Genomic DNA, 24,538 nt, shown 5'->3' with positions numbered 1-24,538 from the left:
AATCTATTTCCTGTATATCCACATTTTCAGCTCCTTTGCTGCATCTTGAGTAGAAACAGTAGCCAGCTTTAAATGAATTTACCATCTGCTTAGCCCTCCCTCATGTTTCAGTAAGAGGAATGTATAGTTAAGGCAGTTGTATATTTTTAGTATGCAGATTTATATACATGTTCAGACTGTAATATAAGTACACACACACACACACACACACACACACACACACACCCATCTTGCTTTGTAGAACTTTATGGAATACTGTGCAGTGTCTGCCCTCTGCTGGTTTACGGTAGGAATACAGACCTACTTCAGGGTGGTGGATTGTTTGCTATGCAAACACATTGTGTAAATTTCTTTGTTTTGTCTTCAGAGCCTCCCCGCTGGAAAAAGAAGCCTCAGAGTGCCGTGTACAGCACAGGGAGCAACGGCATCTTGTTGTGTGAAGCAGAAGGAGAACCTCAACCCACAATCAAATGGAGAGTCAATGGCTTGCCGATTGAAAGTGAGTTAACAACAACCTAACCAAGATCTGAGAGTGACATGGTAGGGAATCCAGCAAGTGAATGGAATAGCATATGGTCAGACAGTTTGGGGATGTATGACGTAGATGGGATGGGCTGTGCTATCATAATACATTGCCAGAAAATCTTCAGGTGCTTCCTTACAGGCAGTTTAATGACAAACAGCACAATGGAAAAGACATGGATAGTGTTTATGCATATACTAACTTAATTATATATATATAGTATGTTACATATACTTATTTATATAATAAAGTAATGACCTAATGGCTGAATTAGGAATAGGATTAACGCAAACCAGCCCTTGTTCCCACCATTGGGAAGCAATGATAGAATAACCGAGTAGATGAAAGCATAAGTTGGAAGTTGATATTTCTTCTACCCATGCAACATTCTCAACCCATGGCTCTCCCCTGCCCAGAATATCGATTGGTCACACTTTACTTCCATGTTGTGGCCAGGGCACACGTGATGCCCAAAACTCTACATGACACAGCAGCTCCCAAGCTGCTCTTGACAACACTAGAACATCCCCTTGAGTCTGGTCCACATTGGTTGGCCATAGAAAAAAGGAAATGGACCAGTCTGGGACCAGTTTCCTCAGTGCACAAGTCTGCAAACCCCAGAGCTTTTCATTGGAGCCCAGAGCTGAGGCCATTCTGAAGGTATTTGTTTGGGCAGGAGGACAGAACCTATGTTGTATGTTATGTTCTACTTAAGTAACTCAACGGGGAAACATGCTAAGTGCAGGTGTGGGGCTCCCATTTCTTTCTTTGTCCTGGTCCCCTATATTGGCACTGTCTCCTTTGGTTCACAAACCGAAGCCATCCCATCTCAAGCTGGTCACTGGATCGTCTTACCTTCAGTTCTGCAGAATGGAAACAGTGGTAGTTGGTAGTGTTTGAAGAAGGTTAATTTGCCAGCTACCTAAGGTCATAATTTATCTGAAGAGTTCTTGGATGGTTTATGAACTCTGGAGCCGCGCTGCCTGTGTTTGCTTGCTCATCCTAACATTTGCAAGCTGTGGGACTGAGAATGCAACTGAGCCTCTTAAAACCTGTTTGTTTTTTTTATAAGCAAAACAGAGATGGAAATAGCTGTGACTTGTGGGTTTGTTATGTGGCCTGAGAAAAACACCACTCAGAATATTTTGCACAGGATCTGGCATAAAACAGCAGTTGTGGGAGAAGGATACAGGAGGGTGAGGAGTGCAAGCCCTGATACTTGAATCACTGACCTGATACTGAAGTGCCTTAAGGGTGGACCAAGGAAGCCACTTTATGAACCCCACAGATTAGGGGTTCTCTCTGGCTTGTTCAGAGAAGATTCTGTTTGCAGTGGATAGTGGCTAATATAGAGCCCTATAACTGTACAAAGTGCTAAGGGTAATTGACAATGTGTCCTTAGCCCTAAATGGGACATCTGTATCCTTTGTAGAAGTTCAGGAAATATCACAGAAGAGGGAGCTGAAGCAATGTAAGAGCTGGGGGATGGGAGCAGTGCTATGAAAGGCTGTTTTCTGGACAGGAAGGAGCCATTGCACCCATAAACTCATGGCATGTATTTTAACTGCGTAAGATCTGTCAATCAAAACTTCAGCACTGATGACTGTGGGAGATATATGAGGCATCACCCGTAGTTGAGGAGTTATTGGTATTTGATGGATGCTAAAGGAGAGGTGACATGTTTCTTTTGGTGTACAGCAAGTGACAGGTTGCCATGCTCCAGTGGATAACCCTTATCCAGGTAGGACAGCCCTAATTGGATTCAGTGAGTTATAAAAAGGCAAAAGAAGAATGTAGTGGGGAAGGTCGTGTTGCTGAGAGATTCATAGATAGGAAGTAGGTAGGTACCAAGGAGAGTGTAAAGTTCAAGACCAAGGTAGATTTACGGTTATAAAAGTACATGCTTTGAAAGGATGAAAAAAGTAAGGAAATTGGCTCCCATCAGCTGCCTGTGAGTGCTTTTTGAGTGGAGAGAAGCGTACATGAGATGCTTCCCCAGGTGCCTGTGTCTGTACAAATGAAAGAAAACAGAACAGATCGGCTTAAGCTCAGGGTATAGGAAGAGCCATGAGGAAGGGCATGTGTTTGCTAGTGAAATCATTCAGTAGAATGAATTTACCATCATCAGAGCATAGACAGTGATAAGTCCTGGCTATGGTCTTGGGATTTTAATGAGGACAGATGGATAAACATATAGGGTGTTGTTAGAAGAGTTTGAGTGAAATGTTATGGTTGGTTTGTTTGTAATGTCCTGGAGTTTAAACTGCTGTTCCTGCCATATGACTTGACTTTACTACTGTGCTATATCCCCAGTCTTTGTAATGTCTGTATTAAAGGAATTTTCTAGTCCTTGAATGCATCCTTTAACTCTATGACTGCAAAACGGTGACTGAAAGACGCCGAGTCCTTGGGCTAGACATGTTGTTAGAGTGGTCAGGTAGTGGATATTTCAACGTAGAACCAACAGATTTGTTGGTGGATGAGACAGAAATAACTGTATTCATCAGTAACCTGGGAAGGACTGAAGCCAGGCAGGCTGGGAGAAACAAGCGTTGCAGTTTCTACAGCTCCTGAGCACAGTATCTTTTCTATACCTTGCAACAGGCACACTGTGTGATGACCGTTTGACTAACAGAGGATTTAAAATCTCAGTGGACATATAATTTTAGAAAACCATAATCTTTGTGAATCTTGTTTCTAAATTAAATACCAGTAAATACAGAGGTTAATTATCATGTAACCTTTTCTGAGATCACATGCAGGATTTCTGAGAGTGCCTTGGAAAAACAGATCTTTTTATTCCTCACTTCTCAGGCACAATGATGAGGCTCACTGGAATTACAGCATTTACCTGAAGTCACAGCACAAGTAAATTCAGAGCTAGAATGGGACATAGTAAAAAGAGCTGAGTAGTGGTTTCTCTGACCATATTGTCTTATTTTCATTGCACTTATGAAAGAGAAACATCTAGGAAGAATTATGGGATTATGTTAGGGCTAGTATATTTTGGTAGATAACTATTAAAAGTTACGTTTTCCTGAGACTTGAGAACAATTCCTGTCAGAATCCTAGCTCTGGACTGGGTACTCTCTGAAGATCATTGGCAGGGATTAGACCTAGTTATTATGAGACAGTAGAGTTGCTTTCTCTAATAACTTATTCTTATCTTGACTTGAAGCTACTCTGAAGCCAGAAGCTGCAGGCCTCTGGATCTACTGACACTTGTTGCTAACAGCAGGTGATTAGGTAAAGGATTTATTGCTAGTGCTGCCTTCTCTGACCACACAGTCAGAAGCCTTTCACTAGCCTGGCTGGTTAACTCTTTGTGAACCAAAGAGGAAGGAAAGGTAAAGAATTAAAGATGTGTTAGACAGGCAAATAGGTACAGACACATATACATTCATACATACATTTACATTTTCCTTTATATTCTCATTCACACATTTAACACACTCACATTTTTCTTGGGCCCAACCACCTGTCTCATACACTCCACAAGTATTCATACATACTTGCATACCTACACATACACCTACATATATGTACAAAGAGACATATACATTTGGGTGGGTGGATGGATGGATGGATGGATGGATGGATGGATGGATGGATGAATGGATGGATGAGGCAAGAGATCCCCAAGCCAAACCATTCAACCAACAAATTTATTTCTTTTCTCTGGCCTTTATATAACTTCTTAGAAAAAAAGTTCTTTAGAAAATTACCTCAGATATAAAATATTACAAAAAATGGTAGTCACAGAAGGATGTTGATAAGAAATTCAAACCAGTGTTTCATTCTAATAGGTTAATTATAAGTTCAGATTTGGATTCTTCCTTGGACATAATTGTTTTTACTTAAACACAAATTTGTCTGAAGCCTACTTCCCTTCTAGTGTGATTATGAGAGCTCATTGTACTTCTTACTATGAAGCCTTTACTTACTATTATGAGGAGTAGGCGTGCTTTGTTCTTGGTTCTAACATTATTATATCTTTCTGGCAAAACAACTAAGACTTAAAATTTTCTTCCTAAAATGATTTGGATCGAATCAGGAATTCTGTAGAATCATTAATTCACACACAGTGCACTAGTTCATGAAAGTCATCTTTATGTTGATCTGCAGGATATCTAGTCAATACAGTGGGCTAATGCCCAGGGAGTATTATATTTCATAAAGACAGGACAGGCACATCAGCTGGAAGAAGTAATCCTGAGATGAGGTCTCGTTGGAACCTCGCCATCGAGCTCATCTGGCCCAGACCATGCACAAACAGTGGGACACTTCCAGGAAGGTCATACGCTAGCCTTAATGACTCCTGACAAATTCTCTTTTGACAGTTTCTATCCTTTCCCAGAACAAGAGCTAAGTGTGGCCTAATAGTTTTTCGTGTACACAGGATGATGTGGTCTTAATTCTTCTTTTGCAATGCTATGTTGATCTGAAGCTCATCTTAGAGTCTTTGATGCAAGAAGGTATACACTGGTGATAAGATTAGCTCTGCCAGCCTTAAGGTCTCTATAAGAGTATAGGGAGAAAGGATGAGCTCAGTGACTCAGTCCCTCGTGGTACCTTTATGATCAGTCATAAAGAAATTAGAAGCCTATCCGTCATGATAATCCTGAAGAGGTATGTCTTAGTCAGGGTTTCTATTCCTACACAAAACATAATATCCATGAAGCAAGTTGGGGAGGAAAGGGTTTATTCAGCTTACACTTCCAGATGGCTATTCATCATCAAAGGAAGTCAGGACAGGAACTCACACAGAGTAGGAACTTGGAGGCAGGAGTAGATGCAGACGCCATAGAGGAATGCTCTTACTGGCTTGTTGCCCCTGGCTTTCTCAGCTTGCTCAGCTTGCTTTCTCTATAGAAACCAAGACTACCAGCCCAGGGATGGCACCACCCACAATGTGTGGAATCCAGTTCGTTTGATCCCTAGTTGAGAAAATGCCTTACAGCTTTGTCTCATGGAGGCATTTCCTCAATTGAGGCTCATTTCTCTGTGATAATTCCAGCTTGTGTCAAGTTGACACACAAAACCAGACAGTACACGGTAGCTGATAAATTATCTCCAAGTTTTGTGTTGCCTTTTGATGTTGTTATAAAAATTTACCAAAAATTTGGTGGGTTGAGCCTGTACAATTTTGCTGTTATATAATTCTGTAAGTTAGAAGGTCAGTGCAAGACATACTAGAAAGACAGCAATGTATCTCTCTCCCTTTCCCTCTTCCTCTTTGCCACTCTCCTTTATTTCTATCCCTATTGCCTTTTGAGTTAATACAGGCTCCCCACGTTCTTCACCCATAGATCTCTTTCTCCATCTTTATAGATGACATTGCTATATCCATGGCCATTTTCTCATCATCATACTCTTCTGTTTTTATAGCCTGATAAGAGTTCAGATCTTCATGAAACACTGTAGTTACACAGAGCCAACTTAGACAACGGAATAACTTCTCTAGCTCCAAGTCCCTGGGATTACCTACATCTAGATGGTTTCTTTTGTAGGCGAGGCACACAGCCCTAGTTTGTGAGTGACAGTCAGGACCTATTTTTCTACCTACTGACAGAAAACGTTGATGAATAAAACGTCATGCTTTGTCCTTATTTCAGGTGTTTCCACAAAACATTTAGCCACTGTCTGCTGATGCCTGCTCTTTAGTGTTTGAAAACACACTATACATCTTCAGAGACATCACAGTGGACCAGAGAAATGCACACATTATAGTTCTAGTGAGAAGAGAAAAATAATGCATAAAATGGTCTTTCAATATGGAGTAGTTCTTTCCCCAGACAAAAACTTTAATATAGTTGTTATTTTGTATGATGGAAATCAAGGAAAAATTATTTATTGATGTGGTTTAAACTAAAATTTTTTGAATTGTTGTCCCTCCTATCAATAATTCTAGCCCAAAATTATCTTTTTTCCTATTGTCTTTCTGTTGGGGCATAGCAAATGTTTGGGATTAAGAGCCAGATGCTGTTGGATATTCATTTTTCTTTGAAACTTATGTTTACAAAGCTTCGTAACAGCTGATGTTACAGGTCATGAGCAGAGACAATATTATTACATGTGGGCCATATCCAATGTAATTTTTTTGGTTCTCAATAAGTACGCTCAAATTTTAGGTGCTCCAATTTCCAAAAGAGAGTTTCAAGATCAATAGTAGTATATTTAAAATATGATTACATTATTTCCCTCTAATTTTTGTTGACAGTTCCCCCTAAATTCAACGCTACTTTAGTTATTATTGTTCTTTAGCCATTAGAGTTTTACACACACACACACACACACACACACACACACACACACACACTAAACATATAAGCTGTTGTGTTTTATGAAATAGAAAAGAAGCCAGGGATGTGTTAGGTGAAGGCGCAGTATGGTGAAGTGGTGGTGGTATAGGAAGGAAGGGTGACTCTGTGGTCCCATGCTGAGGCGTCCCTTCCCACTGAGGCATCATATAGAATAGACTTTACTTAGAGCATGGGGAGGGGAGTTGAGGAGGTAGTAGAACAGAGAAAGAGAGAGGAGAGGAGAGGAGAGGAGAGACAGAGAGAGAGAGAGAGAGAGAGAGAGAGAGAGAGAGAGAGAGAGAGAGAGAGAGGAGGTCTGGTTATAAGCACCTGGAGAGAGAAGGGGAGGAATGGGGTGAGAAGGGAGAGAGGGGGAGGAGGGTAAGAAAGCAAGAAAAGAGAATGAAGTGAAGAGAGGGCAAACAGCCCCTTTTATAATGAGTCAGAAACATCTGGTTGTTGACAGGTAACTGTGGGGTGGAGCCTAGAAGAAATGATAACATAAGGTGCTGAATCTGTTTATTCCCTGAATGAAATGTTTCTAGGATTGATCTCTAGGATTGAAAGAGGAAGCAACATAAATGTAGTTCAACTGATAAATAGATGATGCCAGTGTGGTACATGTATACCATACATAGAATTCATCTGCAAATAAAAATGAAACATGAAATTTGTGGGTAAATGACGTAACTAGAAAATATAATATGTATGAAGTAACCCAGACCCAGACAGACTTCGCTCATGGCTCATCTCTTGTCACTAGCTCCAAGTCTTTAAGTGTGAGTAAAAAATCCACCAGAGCAACCAGAATCCACTGAGTAAAAAGGAGATCATTATAGAAAGGAAGAAAGTAGGCTAGACATAATTGTTAACATGTTGCATGCTGGACCATTACTTTGATAAAAAAAGAGGGAGGAGGAGGAACCAACGAAGGAAGAATTAAGTCTTGTGGATTACATACTCAAAATGGCTAAATGATATTGTAAAACACACAAAATAATAGCTTAGATCTAAAAATAGTAGAAAGGTGAGAGACTGAACCAGGACAAAACATTGCCAAGAGAGAAATCAGGGCCAGTCAGGGCCTGTTGTTTCCTCTCACTGGTTAACATCTAGATGCAGGTGATGATGTGTAAGCCAGCTCACCGTAGGACTCAGGTGTCATCTTCAAATTTATTATGGTCAGGGACACAGATAGGCAGTAGGACAACATGGGCTTTCATAACATTTATTTGAGAGTATCATTTGAAAAGATGTGGCAAATGTAAAAGGGTCTGAAAAGTCACCCAAGTAGATTTGAGCCAAATGTAAAGATGATACTGGTGAACCATTGTTCACCCTAAATTGTTCTTGAAATATAGATGCTGTGTGACACATTTAATAAATGGTTCAAAAATATTTTATATTCTGCTCTTTATCATACTGACATTCTCTCTTCTCTTTCAGATCATCCATTTCCTGGTGACGTTATGTTCCCCAGGGAAATCAGTTTTACAAACTTACAGCCAAATCATACTGCTGTATATCAGTGCGAAGCCTCAAATATTCATGGAACCATTTTGGCCAATGCCAATATTGATGTTGTAGGTGAGCATGCCCAAATCATGGCTTCTCTGACTGTTTTCTGAAGGAAAAACTTCAAAGTTATAGTCACAACTACCTGTTTTTTTTGTTGGTTGTTGTTGTTTTTGTTGTTGTTTTTTTTTTGTTTTCTGTTTTTTTGTTTTGCTTTTTGTTTTTGTTTTTGTTTTTGTTTTGGAAGGGGGTTGATCCAGTGTGAGAGTGTACATATTTGTGTTCATGTGGAGGCCAGAGGATAAGTTCAAGTATTATTCTTCAGGTACTATATGTTGTGTTTTATAAAAAAGAAAAAAGGAGAGACAGGATATATTTGATGGAGAGCAGTATGGTGGAGTGTGAGGGTTGCCTCGTCAGGCCCACACCAGGGATATGGGGAAGGGAGTTGGGAAGGGAGTTGAGACAGAAAGATAGATTGGAGAGGGGAGAGGGGAGAGAGGAGAGGCAGGTTGAGGAGAAAGAAGGGAGAGGAGAGGAAAGGGAGAGAGAGCAGAGGGCCAGGGAGGAGAGGAAAGTTGAAGGGAGGGGAGGCCAAGGGAGGGGAAGAGAGGGGAAGGGAGGAGAGGAGAGACTGGCCAAGAAGAGGTGAGAAAAGAGTGGGGAGGGGGAAGGGGAGAGAGCTAGAAAGGGGTTGGGGAGAGAAGAGAAACAGAGAGAAAAGGGGCAGAGAGAGGGAGGAAGGGCCAAACAGCCCCTTTTATAGTAAGCCAGGCCTGCTTGGTTGTTGCCAAGTAACTTTTGGTTGGAGCCCAGAAGGAATGCTAACACTACTTTATTTCTGAGACAGTGTAGGTCACAGGTCTGGAACTTATCAAGTCTCCTTGGATTGTTTGCCAGTGAGTCTCAGAGATCCAGGTGTTTCTTAATCCTCCCTGGCAAGATTAGAAGCTTAATGCCATTTTCTTGTTTTTAACAGAGGTTTTGGGGAATTAACTGATGCTTACATATCAAGTTCTTCATTGACAGTCCAAAGTACCAACTGAATTTTGGACACAAAAACATGGGGGAAGAAAATCAAAGCATCGTTCATTTTATTTATAGACATTGGATCTCGTAGTGAAATTATGCTTTCGGAATGTGCTCATTTTTGTTTAATATTGAAATTCAGGAAGATGTACCGCAATCTTCAGCAGTCTTCAATTCTTAGGAATATGCCGAGGACTTAGAAAATATCCTCTGTGCCTAATGCTTGCAGAAAGGTTTAAAACTTATTTTTTATTATTTTTGACTAGATGTTGTTCCACTGATAGAAACGAAGAATGAAGAAAACTATGAAACTGTGGTTGGGTACAGCGCTTTCTTACACTGCGAGTACTTTGCTTCACCCAAGGCCACAGTGGTCTGGTAAGATGCTGACTGTTTTCTTAAGGGAATGGGGGTGAGGGATTCTCGAGCCATCTTTTGGCAGCCTGACCTGCATCTGTGTTGCTCCAGAGAGTCAAAGCCTCTGAGAAGTGAGGAAAGAAATGTAATTACTCATTGCTCCTGAAAACACTGGCCAGAAGTCTAGGATTTCTTTTAACATAAATTTGCAGAGCCGTTTGTGTTCATAAAGAAAACAAAGAATTAAAATGATTCCCAAGACAATTTTAAGGATTGCTTTGTTTTGTCTCTGATGGGTCTGCCTATGGGTTGCTGTAGCCTCTGAACTATTTATCTTAACCTACACTCAATTACAAGCATACTTAAGACTTAAGACATTCATTTTCACCTTGAAAATGTTCTTGTTTAATCTAAACATATCACCATAAGCATCTGCTGTGTTAGTTGCTTTACTGATAAAGTTTGGTTAATTTACTGGGAAATCAATGCTTTCTTCCTTTACAGGGCCTGGAGTAGGTGAAAAATATTGATGCCAGGCTGTAGAAATTCAGAGTTACAACTTGTCGACTAAACCATGATGTTTTGTCCATTATTATTTAATCTAAACTTTTGGTAACATTTGATTAAAATATTGTTCATCTTGATTTCTGAAGTGCTTTTAAATTTTACATCTGAGGCAAGTCCCACACCATTCTCAGCTCGGTCCCCACATTGTAAAAAACTGTGCCAGCAGCCCATTTGTCCTCTGAACGCCCAGGCCATCACTTACTGTGAAATGTACAGGGTTAATCAGGCTGTGACAGGAAATGCTTGGAGAATGGATGAATGTGGAGGAAAATGAGTCTGAGGTTAATAGGGTAAGTGTAATCCATGTCCACAGGAGAGGCAAGACTTTCTGCCTTATAATATTTCTCAATGACCAATGTTCCCCTAGGACAGCGGGAGGTTGGGAAGGTTCGTTATCTGTTTCAATTACTAGCTTTCCTGTTTGCTAGCCCAGAGCAATCATTAACGAAAGAGTTCGCTATAAATAAGCCAGAAAATATTTATTAAGCTCGGAGGACACATGTAAAGTGGTGCTAGGAGTTATGAGACAGACAGAGAGAACTGTAAAAGGAGGGAATTGAGTTCCCTGTAGCTATAGTCGGTTGGCCAGCTCAGATATACATCCCAGACAGTTCTAAGAGAGAAATCAGTCTCCACAGGAACACTTCAAAAGGCCTGTCCAGCACCCAAAGAACATGCAATTCTGGCTGATGACAGAGAAGAGTATCTGAGGCACACAAACATTGTGATAAATGACTCCCATCTCCATCCCCACAGGGAAGTGGCTGATGAAACACATCCCCTTGAAGGTGGTCGGTATCATACCCATGAAAACGGCACACTGGAGATCGAAAGAACTACTGAGGAAGATGCAGGCTCATACTCTTGTTGGGTAGACAACACGATGGGAAAGGCCGTCATCACGGCGAACTTGGATATTCGAAGTACTGTTGTTTTTCTTTTTGCTGTCATGACTTCTCATAGGACTTCAGTTGCTTCTTGTGTCCTCAGATCACATAGTGTCATTTAAGCTGGAGCACTCGTTGAAGTTTCTTTGATCATTTCTCAAAAGCCCTCCCTTACATTTCATCTCAACGATTATTGCTAGAATGGCAGGGTGTGGTGTTGATGGATTTGAACCACCTCAGCAGGTGGTTATGCATCCTTAGTGGTAGATGATCTTAAGATATATCTGCCTTGGTATCTTTTTTATTCTGTGTTTTATTCCAGTAGAAAACTTGAGATTTTACCAAGTATTGGTTTCTGTCTGAGCATTTAACAAAATCATAGAAATTCAGCCTCAGAAGGAAAGGAGGTTGACAGAGTGGGCGGGCTGCTTGGTTCTCCTTAAACCGGAAACATCCTTAGCAAACAACCTTTCCTCTTCAGTGCAGCCGCTGATAGGCCTTCACTTTTACTTTACTACTCATTGATCTCTGAGCTTGCTTCAGCCCTAAATCATTTAGCTCCCTAATTCATTCACCAAGAAACTCCACAAGTAAATATTACATGTTTATATTACCCTCCCTTCTAAGCTCTGGAAATAGTTCTGAGTAAGAAAGCAGATGTAGGATCCCCTTTTGCACGGCTTACTCTCCAATTCCCCACGTTTGTGTGGATAGTACGACTATGCCAGGACTTCACCATTTTAGCTCATATTTGTAAATTAATAAGAATATGAAATGGACTAACTGGCTAATTTTCCTTATAACATGGTTATATTTCTGAACACTACAAAATGAGTAATTATATCATTTTCAAATTCTAGAAACGTTTGTTAGCTCATACTTTAATTGTTTACATTAGCAAACAATAGCAAGAAAAATTTCTAACTGATAAATTAGTGCACATACTTAAATTTTCTCAGATTTAATGTTAGAATACAGCTGTAGGACACATTGCATGTGAATGACAGCTGTGGTAAGTTGTGTTCCATACATCTAATAACAATGTAAGCTGTGCTCTGTAGTTCTAACTAATATCTTTCTTTCTTTTTCTTTTACGGAAAAACATACAGATGCTACAAAGCTCAGAGTTTTTCCTAAGAATCCTCGAATCCCTAAATCACATGTGCTTGAACTATACTGTGAAAGCCAGTGTGACTCACATTTGAAACACAGTTTGAAGTTGTCCTGGAGTAAAGATGGAGAAGCTTTCGAGATGAATGGCACAGAAGATGGCAGGTAAGTACACTGCTGTGAAAAGACAGTGTGTGTGTGCGTGTGCGTGTGCATGTGCGTGTGCGTGTGCATGTGCGTGTGCGTGTGCGTGTGCGTGTGCGTGTGCGTGTGCGTGTGTGTGTGTGTGTGTGTGTGTGTGTGTGTGTTTAACAGCACACATTCGAAAAATAGTCCTAAAATTATTCATACTGCATTAGACTAAAAAAAATCATTTATATGTTTCATTTTCCATGTCGGGATTAAGGTTTTAAAATACTAGTTCTGTTTTTTTGTGGGTTTTTTTTTTTGTTTTGTTTTGTTTTGTTTTATGTTTTTCTTCTTGGTTTGCTCCTTAACTTTTATAAAGCATGGTTTCTGTCCTCAGTGCAGGAAACAGAAGCCAGATGTGAGATGTAGGTTAACTGCATAGGTTTTGGAGTTTCCTGAGCCATTGGGACCACTGGAAGAGCAAGCTGTCAAGGATGTTGCTAACTGTTGTTTGGGGGACTTACTCGTAGACATTAGTCTGTGATCCAAGTATCCGAAAATACTGTGTACCCCTCAGAAAACCTACTTCTATGATGCTATAGGAGAGTCCAATTTTTGGGACCCTATTATCTATCAGAACCACATTTCTTCCTAAAAGTCAATGGCCATTCTGTTTTTCTACCTGTCATTCTCACACAAATCCTTTTCACCCATAAATCCCCAGTTATAACTGGCAGTCATTGTGTTATAAAGTATTGCTAACATTAGGTAGCCTTGTCTATAGGTAGAGACTGCTGAATCCAAATGCAGATACCGAATTCTGTGTAGTAAATTATGTTCTATAATGTTACATGCATTTATTTGTGGTGTAAGTTGAATTTCCATTACATTTAATACTCAATCCAGTGTGAATGTTCATAAAATTGTCATTATACAGTATGACTTAGAGAATAATGACAAGAAAAAAAGTGTACAGTTCTGTACAGATGCAGGTTTAAAAGATTCTGTTCAGCCACAATCAAATAATTGAATCTATGAATATAAAATTCATGAATACAAAGTCTGAGGATACATTTCTGAGTATTCTGAACAGGAGTAATACATGAGATAGAAGAAAGTTTGAATGAGGGTTGAGAATCACTGGAGGTTAAATGCATCAAAGAGAGAAAGGATCAATGGAATCCAATAGAATCAAAAGAGTCAGAAATCCTGTTTCTTCTTTTAAATCACATGAAGGCCAGTTCTGCTTCTTCTTGTATTGTCTTTGAGGCAGAGATAAGAAATTATCATTTTGAAGTCAAATCTCATCTGAAGTTACACAGTAACTCTGAAGGTCTAGAAATAGGACAAGCCCTCCTTAGATGAGAGGACAGCAGAGTCTTGGTTAAAAGGATGAACTCCAACTTAGTGCTACTCAAATCCCAAAACTGGTACTTATTGGACTGGTACCCTTGACTGTCTGCTTGGTGCCTTTCAACCATCACTGGTTATAATGCGACTTGATGAGAAGGAGTCAAAGTTGGAGCCTAAGATTATTGTGAATTAAGATCTGATGACCTTAAAAAATATAGGAAACAAATCAACGTTCACCATTCTTTTCGGACCATTCATTCATCATTTCTTGAGTCGGTTCCTTTCATGACTGTTACTATGTTGGTCTTGTACATGCACATATGCCATCTCTCAATGTAAAGGCATTAGTCTCAGCTGTGGCCCCTAAGTTACTATAGTGTATACTTTCCTGTCAACAGCTAGCAGTACCGGCTGGCAACTTTACATTATATGATTTGATGCAGAATGAGAAGGTACTACTTCTCATTCTTGTCCAAGGGCAGTCACATATGATTGAGCCTTGTCTTCTATTCATCAAAATTTTTTCAGTTTTTAATTTAGCATTAAATTTTTCATTTAAGTAGGACGGTTACCCTTTCCACAAAGAAAGCATTATGTGTAGTATTTTTCAACTGAATAGCTATTACTGTGAATGTATTTTAAATTTAATGGGACTTAAGGTAAAAATCGTGAGGAATCACGTTGATAATATCTATATAAGTTTAAAGATAAAACTGATAAAGGATTTGTTTGGTGTAGCAAGCTATTGCAAACTGGCAGATTATATAGAACCGGGTTATAAAGTTAATTGAAGTGATCTGAAGAATGAAGGGCAGGACTGCCACCTAGTGTTCGAATACATTAAATGCGTAATTATTATGTATCTTGGAGCTAACTCTTAGATGAAAGGGAAATATCAAAAAGGATATTGTCGGATTCCATTATAAAATGCTGGTTCTGTGGAATTGTGTAGGGTTCTAGAATCTTCTTGTCTCATAAGCACTCTCCTTGATTCTGTGTAAGGTTCCCTGCTTACATCGTAAGAATTCTGTAAGCGCATCCTAACTCCATTATCGGGGTGTGCTTCTCAGCTATGGCAGCGAGCCCAGAGTTCCTGCGCAGCCCACGGGTTACAGATGGTTGGATTTTGTAATTTTGGAAATTGTGATCCTATTTAATACTGTGTAGTCATGTGTGAACACTGTAAGACTTTATTCTCAGTCTTCATCAGTATCCTTCTTCAGTAACATCTGCAGGGTACGAAATGGTCTCATCGCTCTCTTGAATCGTTTTCGGGGAAGGAGATCGCATCGTGTGTTGTTAATGGGCTGCATTTCTGTCGTTGCAGCTGTTCTTACCCTTATCATGTACTTTGTGTTTGCCTCCCCCTCTCCTCCCTAACAGGATCGTGATTGACGGGGCTAATCTGACCATATCTAACATCTCAGGAGAAGATCAGGGTATTTACTCCTGTTCTGCTCAAACTGCTCTTGATAGTACTTCGGAAAAAACTCAAGTAACCGTCCTTGGTAAGTGAAAACAAGTGAAGGAGATCTCTGCCCATGCTTCCGGGGAGGCTTAACGTCCCCTGTTTCTAGGTATTAAAGTCAACGATTCCTGAAGCCTCTGCTCATACAGAGAATTTTCATTTTTTTATTGCCGCCGTTGTTTAAAGTACAACATCACTTTCAAATTATTTCTACTCTTCTCATATAAAAGAAATTAATTAATTCATAGTATCTTTTCCCATCATGGGAACCTGTTCCTACTGTTCAGAGAATAAAGGTGGGCTTTGTGGAAGACTGGGGCATGGGGATGTTCAGTGGTGAGTTCTTGATGCTTATGTTCAATACCAGAAACTCATCTGAGCTCCTAAGGCCCCGATAAGTTGAGTGCGGACATCGGATGTTCTTTATAGGAATATATTTGAAGTTTATAAAGCTCTAATCGGAAAATAGTGTGCACACTTTACCGGGGCCATCAGTGCAGTTAGCCCTGAAATCACTTGCGTATATAGCACGCAAACTATCTGCTGGCTGTTTTTCAATGGTTGTTCTCCAATGAATCACCACCGGCTCTTAGACCTGCAAGCCTGCCCTGAGAGGAAAGCGCCAGCAAGCCATTTAAGTTGTAGCTTTCACAACTACAGTGGAGCGTGTTCATGGCCATTCTTGCACAGTACGTAGGCTTGCTGAATCACACTGCCCAAGTTGTAGTTCCTCCAGGAAGCCTTTACCTGCACAATTCCTTCTGAAGGGATTCTCCTACCACTAGTATTCCAAGTCAACTTCAAAACCAGGCTCTGGACACTCTTCTCACATGTATTTGAGGAGTTCCTCTTAATACCCAATGACATTTCCTAACGTAATGAGCTAAATATTACCTGAGATGTCACCACTACAGATATCCTAACAGTTTCCATCTATGGAGAGTGAGGAAGCTGATGCTGGAGTCCTTATGAAACCAAAGCTACTAAGTTGAGTCCAACAAAGGGCAACCTTCATGGTAGAAGGTATATATTTGGCTTAGTGGCTAAGACGTTTAGTTCTAGGTAAGTGAGCCTCTTTAGGATTCTGAAAGTGGAAACATTTAATCCTCTAGTAACTACTCCAGCAGCATTTGCCAGATACAGAAGCAGAACTCGTGAGATGCGAGCAGGCACCATGAATGTAAGGCATCCAGACACATGAGCCCTACCCCTCAGTGTTTGGAGTGAAGGCAGCAATATAAGATTGGATTTCTGCTGGTTGGTACCCACCTCTGTGTTTCCTTGCAAATTTTAAAATTCACCCTTATGGATTGTCCTTCATTTTCTAGTACCATCAAACTTCGATCACTTAAAAAGTGGCTATGATGCCATTTTATATACATATTAACCTGCAAAAATTTTAATAATATTTAAAAATTGTAGGTCAGATAAGATGGAGTTCTAAAACTGATTCATTGGTTTTAAATTATACATTTTTAATGTTAATATCTAATTAAGACATCAATGATTGGCCATAAAAATGATTTTGGACAAAGACATAGTTTCTAAAATATTTCATCCTAGGTAAGTGTTTAAAGAACCTAGACACAAACTTGGAAGTTATTTAGAGAAGACTTAGCATAAAAATACTTTGAGAATCAGTTCATAAAAGCCTCTCTCTTTTCTTCTGGGTCTTCGCGTGATGTTCCAAGGAATCAAATTTCCATCTCAAATGAAGCATAGTGACTGGGATGGGATGGACAACCTCAGGACATACTAGAGACTTAGTAAAACCCCAAGGGAATGTCAACTTTCTGAGCTTGCAAATGGAGAGCCGTACTAAACGAACGCCTTCCGTGAACTGGGGAGATTGGAATAGGCTTGTGCACACCTGGAAAGCCATCTGATCAGCCCTGTTGAAAACCTTTATTTATGTCCCTGATCTTTGAGTACATACATGTGCCAAAAGTAGGAATGTAGGTTTCTAAACTTTAAGATTTTGTCTATATAAACCTACAAGAATTTGGGAAACCTTAAAGCCCACCATGGATAATAACTAATAACTATATGGTCTCCTTTAAGCTATAGTAAATGTCCTTGAATACTTAAGAATATTAGTGCAAATTTAGAAGGTAAAGTTTATTTGAAATAGGATTATCACTTTACCATGGATACACACACACACACACACACACACACCTCCAAGTCAACTTCAAAAATAGGCTCTGAACATATATATATACATATATATATATACACATATATATACATATATATATACATATATGTATCTTTACACTCTATATCCATATCTATATCTGTAGACTGGAGAATTGCAGAACAGGCACATAAATCTCAATGTCCCTGTCTTGTTTACATATAACAATAATACATAATTTTTGTTGATTTCATACGATAGTAATTGGCATGATTGAAGCAGCTACACTTTTAACTTTCTCATTTAGTCATAAAACACCTACGTGCAAGGCACTAAGGACAATACAAAGGTTAATAAGATATCCCTTCTCTTAAAAATCCTTTAGTCCTAAAGAGAAGAATAACCTAGCAGATAGATAGGGATGATCTGGAGGAAATTAGAGATCCACTTGAGACCCATCATATATCCTAAATTTGATCGTGCATAATTGCCACATTGCCAATAACTTTGCAAGTGCACATTCTAGGCATCCCCACTTTGGTAAACCATAAATAAAGAGAACAGGCGACATTTATTTTTAAATGTTGTTCCTCAGACGATCCTAATGCCTTGTCAGCCAAACATGGGCTTTTGAGAACTGCTGTGGTCAATAGGTTATAGGTGTGGAGAAGACTGCATTTCAAATGGAAGCTCAACCAAAGATGATACATGGGCTGGTCCGAGGCCCCTGACACATATGTAGCAGAGGGTTGCAATGTCCGACCTTAGTAGGAAAGGATGTGCCTAATCCTGGAGAGATTGATGCACCAGGGTCAGTGGATACCGCTGGTAGGGGCCACCCTCTCAGAAGTGAAGGGGAGGGGGAGAAACTCTTTGAGGAAGGGCCAGGAAGTGGGGCAACATTTGGGGTAGGAATAAATGAACAAACAAACTAGAAGCTCTAGGGTTGCTGAAATGTGTGTGTCTCAGAGTGATCTCAGAAAGGAAGGAGACCTGCAAATGTCTCTCAACTTGGAAATCAGGACCAGAAAGCAGCAGTCTCCAGTTTCTTTACTGCTTTTTTGTTTCCACCCCAAGTATTAAGATCATGTTCATTATAAAGGAACCCAGTGTCAGCAGGTCATGCACAGTTGAGCTTAGACAAATTCTCAGGTAGTTTCTTGATAGATTTTTTTATTGTTATTTTCATGAGTAACTGACAAAAAGTCAAATATCTCAAAGGCTCAGATTCTCTTTGAACCACTACCCAAGAGAGGCAAATGCTCTCACCAAATAAGAACAGGGATAAAAGCGCTTTGTGAACTTTAAAGAAGCATGAACGTATAAAAGGACATGATTACCATCATCCCGGTGCATACTCAGACCCAAGGGTTTATAGGCACCCTGGAAGCTCTGAGTATTAAGTCATCTCAGGAAGCTGAACTTGACTGTTGACAAGTGAGCTGTAAACCCATGGAAAAACATGGTGCCTGTCACATGGAACTGTCTCTGCTCCGACATCCTCATTGCTCCTGTAAGCTTTTGTTGTCATGTTACAGCTATCTTTTATCACTGATTAGGTGTTCCAGATCCTCCCAGAAACCTTCTCTTGTCAGAAAGACAAAACAGGAGTGTCCGGCTGTCCTGGGAAGCAGGAGATGACCACAACAGCAAAATCAGCGGTAGGAGGCTTTGAGATGAACTTTATCTTTACCTAGGAAAGTCAAATTAAAACATGGTGATTTTGATTACATAATAGATAGTAGATTACATAATAAATGAGATTTATATAGTATCATTATTTTATGTATGTGTGTTTATCTGCTTGTATATATCTGTACAATCCTTAAGTGCAGTATCTGTAGAGGTAAGAAGAGGATATTGTATGTCCTGGGGCTAGAGTTACAGGTGGCCGTGGGTTGCTGTGCGTGTGCTGGAAATTGAACCTGGCTCTTCCATAAGAACAGCAAGTGCCAGCCCCAAATTAACCTTGTGAAAATACTCTTATAAACTGCATTTAGTTGGTTACATAGTTCTAACTCTTTGTACAAATAGTACTGTACCTTGATCATACTTCCCCTCATGCTCCCCTACCCTCCCTCTTACTGCCCTTTTCCTACTAGTATATCTGTCCAGTTCAGCTTGATAGCTTTAACTCAACTTTCATGTCTCATGTATGTGCATGATTACATGTCTGTATAAAATCTAAAAATCACCAATGAAAATAACTTTGTCTTCCTGAGATTGGCTTAATTAACTTAAGAGGGTTTTCTCCAGTTTAACTCATTTTCCTGGAAATGACATTACTCTTTTATTCAATGTTGTTGTATGTTTTGGTGTATGCAAGGTCCTGTGTATACAGATGTGAGTGTGTGTATATGAACATAAACATGTGTATGTCTGTATGTGTGTGTGTGTGTGTGTGTGTGTGTGTGTGTGTGTGTGTGTGTGTGTGTGGATGTACATGCAGGTATATTTATATCAGCAATTATTCTTGGGTAGGTATTATTTCTTAAGCACTGGCTATCTTCTGTTTAATCATTTATTTTTGAGACAGGATGTCTCATAGCCTGTGAATTGTCAAGTAGACCAGTAGCTGTCTAGGAACCTTAGAGATTCTCTTATTTTCACCTATCTTGTGCTAGGATACAAATGCGTACTTTTATATAGGTTCTGGAAAATGAACCCAAGATTCAAGCTTTCAAGAAAAACACTTTACTCTTCTGTCAGCTCCATTTTTCTTCCTTTTTACAAAAGTTTTTAGTATTGTAATTAAGTCTTAATAAACTTTCAACAGACTCAATATGTCTAATAGCTTGTTCATGGTCTTCCCTCAGAGTACATTGTAGAATTTGAAGGGAACAGAGAGGAACCTGGAAAGTGGGAGGAACTAACTAGAGTCCGGGGAGAAGAGACAGATGTTGTGCTACCTTTGGCTCCATATGTGAGATATCAGTTTAGGGTCACAGCTGTAAACGAAGTCGGAAAAAGTCACTCCAGCCAACCATCAGACCATCATGAAACTCCACCAGCAGGTATGGAAGGCCTACCATCAGGTTGCTAACATAATATTTCATGTTGGCCAAATCATTGTTTTTGAATGCATTAACAAAAAGATCAAGCATGTAATGTAAGATTTTAGATTACTGAAAATAATTTGAAAAGCTTTGCAAGTTTGCAAGTTTTAGAGTTGTAAATTTATTTGATAGTGAGGAGATTGGAATTGGTACATGGTATGCGAGAAAATACTACACTTAAGAAATTTTCAACAGCTAAATATCAATATCATGTTGGAAGCAGTTTTATCATGGAAATTCTAAATGGAAGCTCAGTAGATAGAGAAAACCATGGACTCAATTCCCAAAGAAATATCATTGGCTCATACAAAAATCATTTAAAAATGTAAAACTATGAAAAAATGTAAAACTATGTACTAGTATTACTTCCTTATGAATTTAAAATGTATGTATTTCCATTTACATCTAAATTATCAGATCAACTTTATGAGTCACCGACAGAAACAGTGTAGAGACAATATATATGATGGAATTAGCGTTGGGCAGTATTGTGGTCATGATATGGTATTTGCTTTTTCCTGAGTAAAATAAGCATGCTAGGTATAATCAATATTTTTTGACTAAGGAAGAAGCAAGATGAAGTACAACTTGAATCTGGAGCTTGTATGTTTTTACCTTATACTGGATTAGGTGTTAAAATCCTTGTTAGGATGTTTCCAATAAAATGCATCTACATGAGTGCATTTCATACACGTATTACATGCTACTTCAATTTAATATCTATAAAAGTGGTTTGTTGATATTGATACATAAATTTCCATGCTTCTATGGGCATGTATTCATAGCATATATTTTCTCACTAATTGTGACAGTAAAGTACAGTTTGAAAATTTTAAATAGTATGTTTCTTTAAATAAGCTTCAAATTTTAACTCGCAGACTTAAATTTAAAATACCTGTAGCAAATCATATACTTTCCACTATACAGTCAGTATAGAACTCTAAGAACCTTACTTTACTCCTCTTAATTAAATTTATCCTGCAAAGCTATCTTAAATCTTGGAAACTATTGAATTTAATAAGTATTGTAAAATATTTATTTATTTGGCTTCTGAGGGGTTGGGTGTTATGATATTTAACCAACTGGTTACTATGAAGTAAAAACAAATAATTTAATGCTTGTCACTTCTCAGCTCCAGACAAGAATCCACATAACATCAGAGTTCAAGCATCTCAACCCAAGGAAATGATTATAAAATGGGAGGTGTGTATTAATTTGTTAATCTGTTTCTCTCTGCTGTTTCTTTATTCATTTTCAGTTGGCTTGCTAACTCTAATGGCACAACAACATTTTTTAAGAATAACTAAATGAGATCAGGGAATCAAATTAAGTTCTTGGGTTATTGTCAGTGTTTTAGGACCACAGCGATTGGATTTGCTGTAAATACTATTAGAAATCTAGCTCACTGGTAGAGTGCCTGCCTCAAATGAACAAGAGCTTGTTCTGAACCCCAAGAACAAAACAACAAACAAAAGGAATGAGTTTAAAATGGGGTCTAACTCTGTAAATTGATTGTGACACATTGATCTAGATGGAATCTGTTATGAGAAGTTTTAAATTTTCTAGTATTTTCCCTGAAATATTTTAGATATCTTCACAATTAAAATGTAGTAAAAAAAAATCTTACATCATATGGTCACCATGTATAGAAGATGATGATAGGAGACATAGTCTTATAGACATTCACTTCTGATTCTTATGACAACCTCAGCTTCAGATCTAGACACTGAGACTCTTTGCTTCTTCACACTATAGAATGTATCACTAGCAAATGTCACTAAATCAAGCCACTCTTTGCATCTGGAGAAACAGTTTATATCTGCTGGGATAACTTCCATTATCCGATCATTTTATTATATAATTATCAAGGTTTGTCTGGAACCAAGACTTACGTTTGAAATGTATCCACAGGGTTTGGGTACCCCACAGTTACCTGCTCTCTCTATTTTGGCTAGCTGTAAATATTTTAAATTTTCTCCTTCTGTTGAAAGGAAAGAGAAATATCTTTGAGAGACACACCTGTAGACGGGTATGTGGATAGATGTAATGATGCAGCTAGGATTATTCTTCTTTAGTAAATTGATGATAGCAGGTTCCTCAGTGAGAACCATGACCTCTCTGACCCCAAATGATTGATTAGGTTTTTGGTATCAGTTATGATTTCTTCTCTGCTAAATAGACTCTAGGTCCCATCTGTAGACAGAAGACTACAGGCAAATCAAGAATGCTGAAAGTGAAAAAAAAGAGGTTTTCCCATGATGAAAAGCTCTAAGTGTTGTATTTATATATTTAGGGGTGTGTGTGTGTGTGTGTGTGTGTGTGTGTGTGTGTGTGTGTGTGTGTGTGTGTGTAACAATAGCAAGTAAAGAAAATATAGCTTCAATGTTGAGAGGAAGCAAGGCAGGATTCCATAAGAGAGATGAGAGAGAAGAAAAGGGAAGTGATATCATTCTGTTTTACTTAAAAATTTATAATAATAAAAATGAATAATAATAACAATTGAGATCTTGTACAATGCTTTTTAAAAAATACTCATTGGTTGATAGTTTCTGCCCCTTGTTCCTAAGCATATTTAAATGAATTTAAAAATTGATTTTAATAACATAACTAACTTTGAAAAAATGCATGACTAACACCTAAAGAACAAACAAATGAATAAATTCACCCCGACATCTAGGTAAAGTAGGGAATCAAAAAGCCCTTTAATTACCATTCTAAATGGGCATAGCTGAGGTATTCAATTCGCAAGTGCTAGAGGTTTAACAATATCTACTGCAAGTTTCAAAAGAAAAGAGTCAGTCCATATTTAAAATGAAACTAAGGAGAATTAAGTGGAAAATTAAGGAAACAGCAAAGTAACCATATTTAGAAAATGTACCATGTTTCTTAGAAATTGGTAAAAGGTTGAATTTTAATTATTCTCACCAATCAAAAATACATATGTATGACACAGTGCAAACTTACATGATTTTTATATGTTTTATATTCTATGATGTAAACATATTCAAAACAACACAGGACTACAATGAGTACTATAATTTCTATCATTAAAATTAGTAAGTTTAAATAGTTTTTTAAAAGATAACTATGGCAAAGTGTCTGTTTCTTTGATGCCTACACTGATATGTATAAACTTGCTTCACATGTGGCTGCCTCTGTTACATACACAGATATTTTTGCAGAATATTATATGTAAGAAGTGTTGCTAACACCAGTGTAGGTTTCTCAGGCCTGTCAAGGAACATCTGTGGATTCCTAGATCCCTAACTAAATAAGGTCTTTCTGGAAGCCTTTTTCTTGTGGACAGGGCTATAAGAGAAGGGGAAAGGCCATGGCCTCTTCACCTGGTTCATATTTGCTCTTTTGAGACTGTGGTTTTGTTATGTTATTTGAGAATTATTGAAGTCTTGATGACTAGCAACATACAAAATTCCTAGAGGAGGCCAGGAAACAAAACATTGACAAAATAGCTAAGCGATTTTTTTAACACTGGCACAGTGTATATTAAATGTGTTAGAAAACGTTACGTTTACTTTTTTCCTTTGAGCAAAATATGAGCAAATTGAATAATATTATTTTTACGTATTTATTGTTATTAATGATTGAAAAAGTATGATTCTTTTTGTGTTTTGTAGCTAACTCCTTGTATTAATGACTGGAGAGTTGACTTGTTAGATAAGGGCACACACTGTTTTATAGAATATTAAGGGTTTCCCAGCAACCGTGATGCATGCTTCATTATCTTCTGCAACCTCAGCTCCAGGAGACCCAATGATTTCTTTGAAGTCCATGGGTACCAGTACTCACACATACTTACACACAGACATACCACATGCATGTAATTAAAGATAAAAATGAATATTTAAAAAAATGCTCATATCTTGATAGACTTGAAAATGTTTAGGACTCTAGTTATTATAAAGATATAGACCAATACCTATGTGATACTGAAATATTTTGACTAATTCTTTGTAGCACATGCAAATATAAAAAGTAGCTCTGGCAATTATGAGTCATTTTTATCTTGATGAACAATTTTGGTTAATGTAAGTAGTTACTTTGGAATAAATATAAATCTAAAATGATTTGTTGATGAAGCACGCTG

The 24,538-nt window shown here is 38.5% G+C and overlaps 1 protein-coding gene across 3 annotated transcripts in view; it reads left to right on the top strand.

The window, feature by feature from the left end:
• Positions 1–24,538, top strand: part of Chl1 (cell adhesion molecule L1 like) — a 337,349-nt gene that overhangs the window by 34,575 nt on the left and 278,236 nt on the right. For all 3 annotated transcript variants that reach the window (XM_032906007.1, XM_032906008.1, XM_032906006.1), the window contains 9 exons: positions 368–499; positions 8,272–8,412; positions 9,636–9,747; positions 11,050–11,216; positions 12,290–12,455; positions 15,156–15,280; positions 18,937–19,038; positions 20,194–20,391; positions 21,566–21,636. In XM_032906007.1, the coding sequence (XP_032761898.1) occupies positions 368–499; positions 8,272–8,412; positions 9,636–9,747; positions 11,050–11,216; positions 12,290–12,455; positions 15,156–15,280; positions 18,937–19,038; positions 20,194–20,391; positions 21,566–21,636 (1,214 nt within the window). The remainder of the gene's footprint in view (positions 1–367; positions 500–8,271; positions 8,413–9,635; positions 9,748–11,049; positions 11,217–12,289; positions 12,456–15,155; positions 15,281–18,936; positions 19,039–20,193; positions 20,392–21,565; positions 21,637–24,538) is intronic.

The sequence above is a fragment of the Rattus rattus genome, chromosome 6 (assembly GCF_011064425.1).
Source record: "Rattus rattus isolate New Zealand chromosome 6, Rrattus_CSIRO_v1, whole genome shotgun sequence".
In the NCBI taxonomy this organism is placed as follows: Eukaryota; Metazoa; Chordata; class Mammalia; order Rodentia; family Muridae; genus Rattus; species Rattus rattus.
Note: the sequence above shows the minus strand (reverse complement) of the source record. Positions and strands in the feature narration are given on the sequence as shown.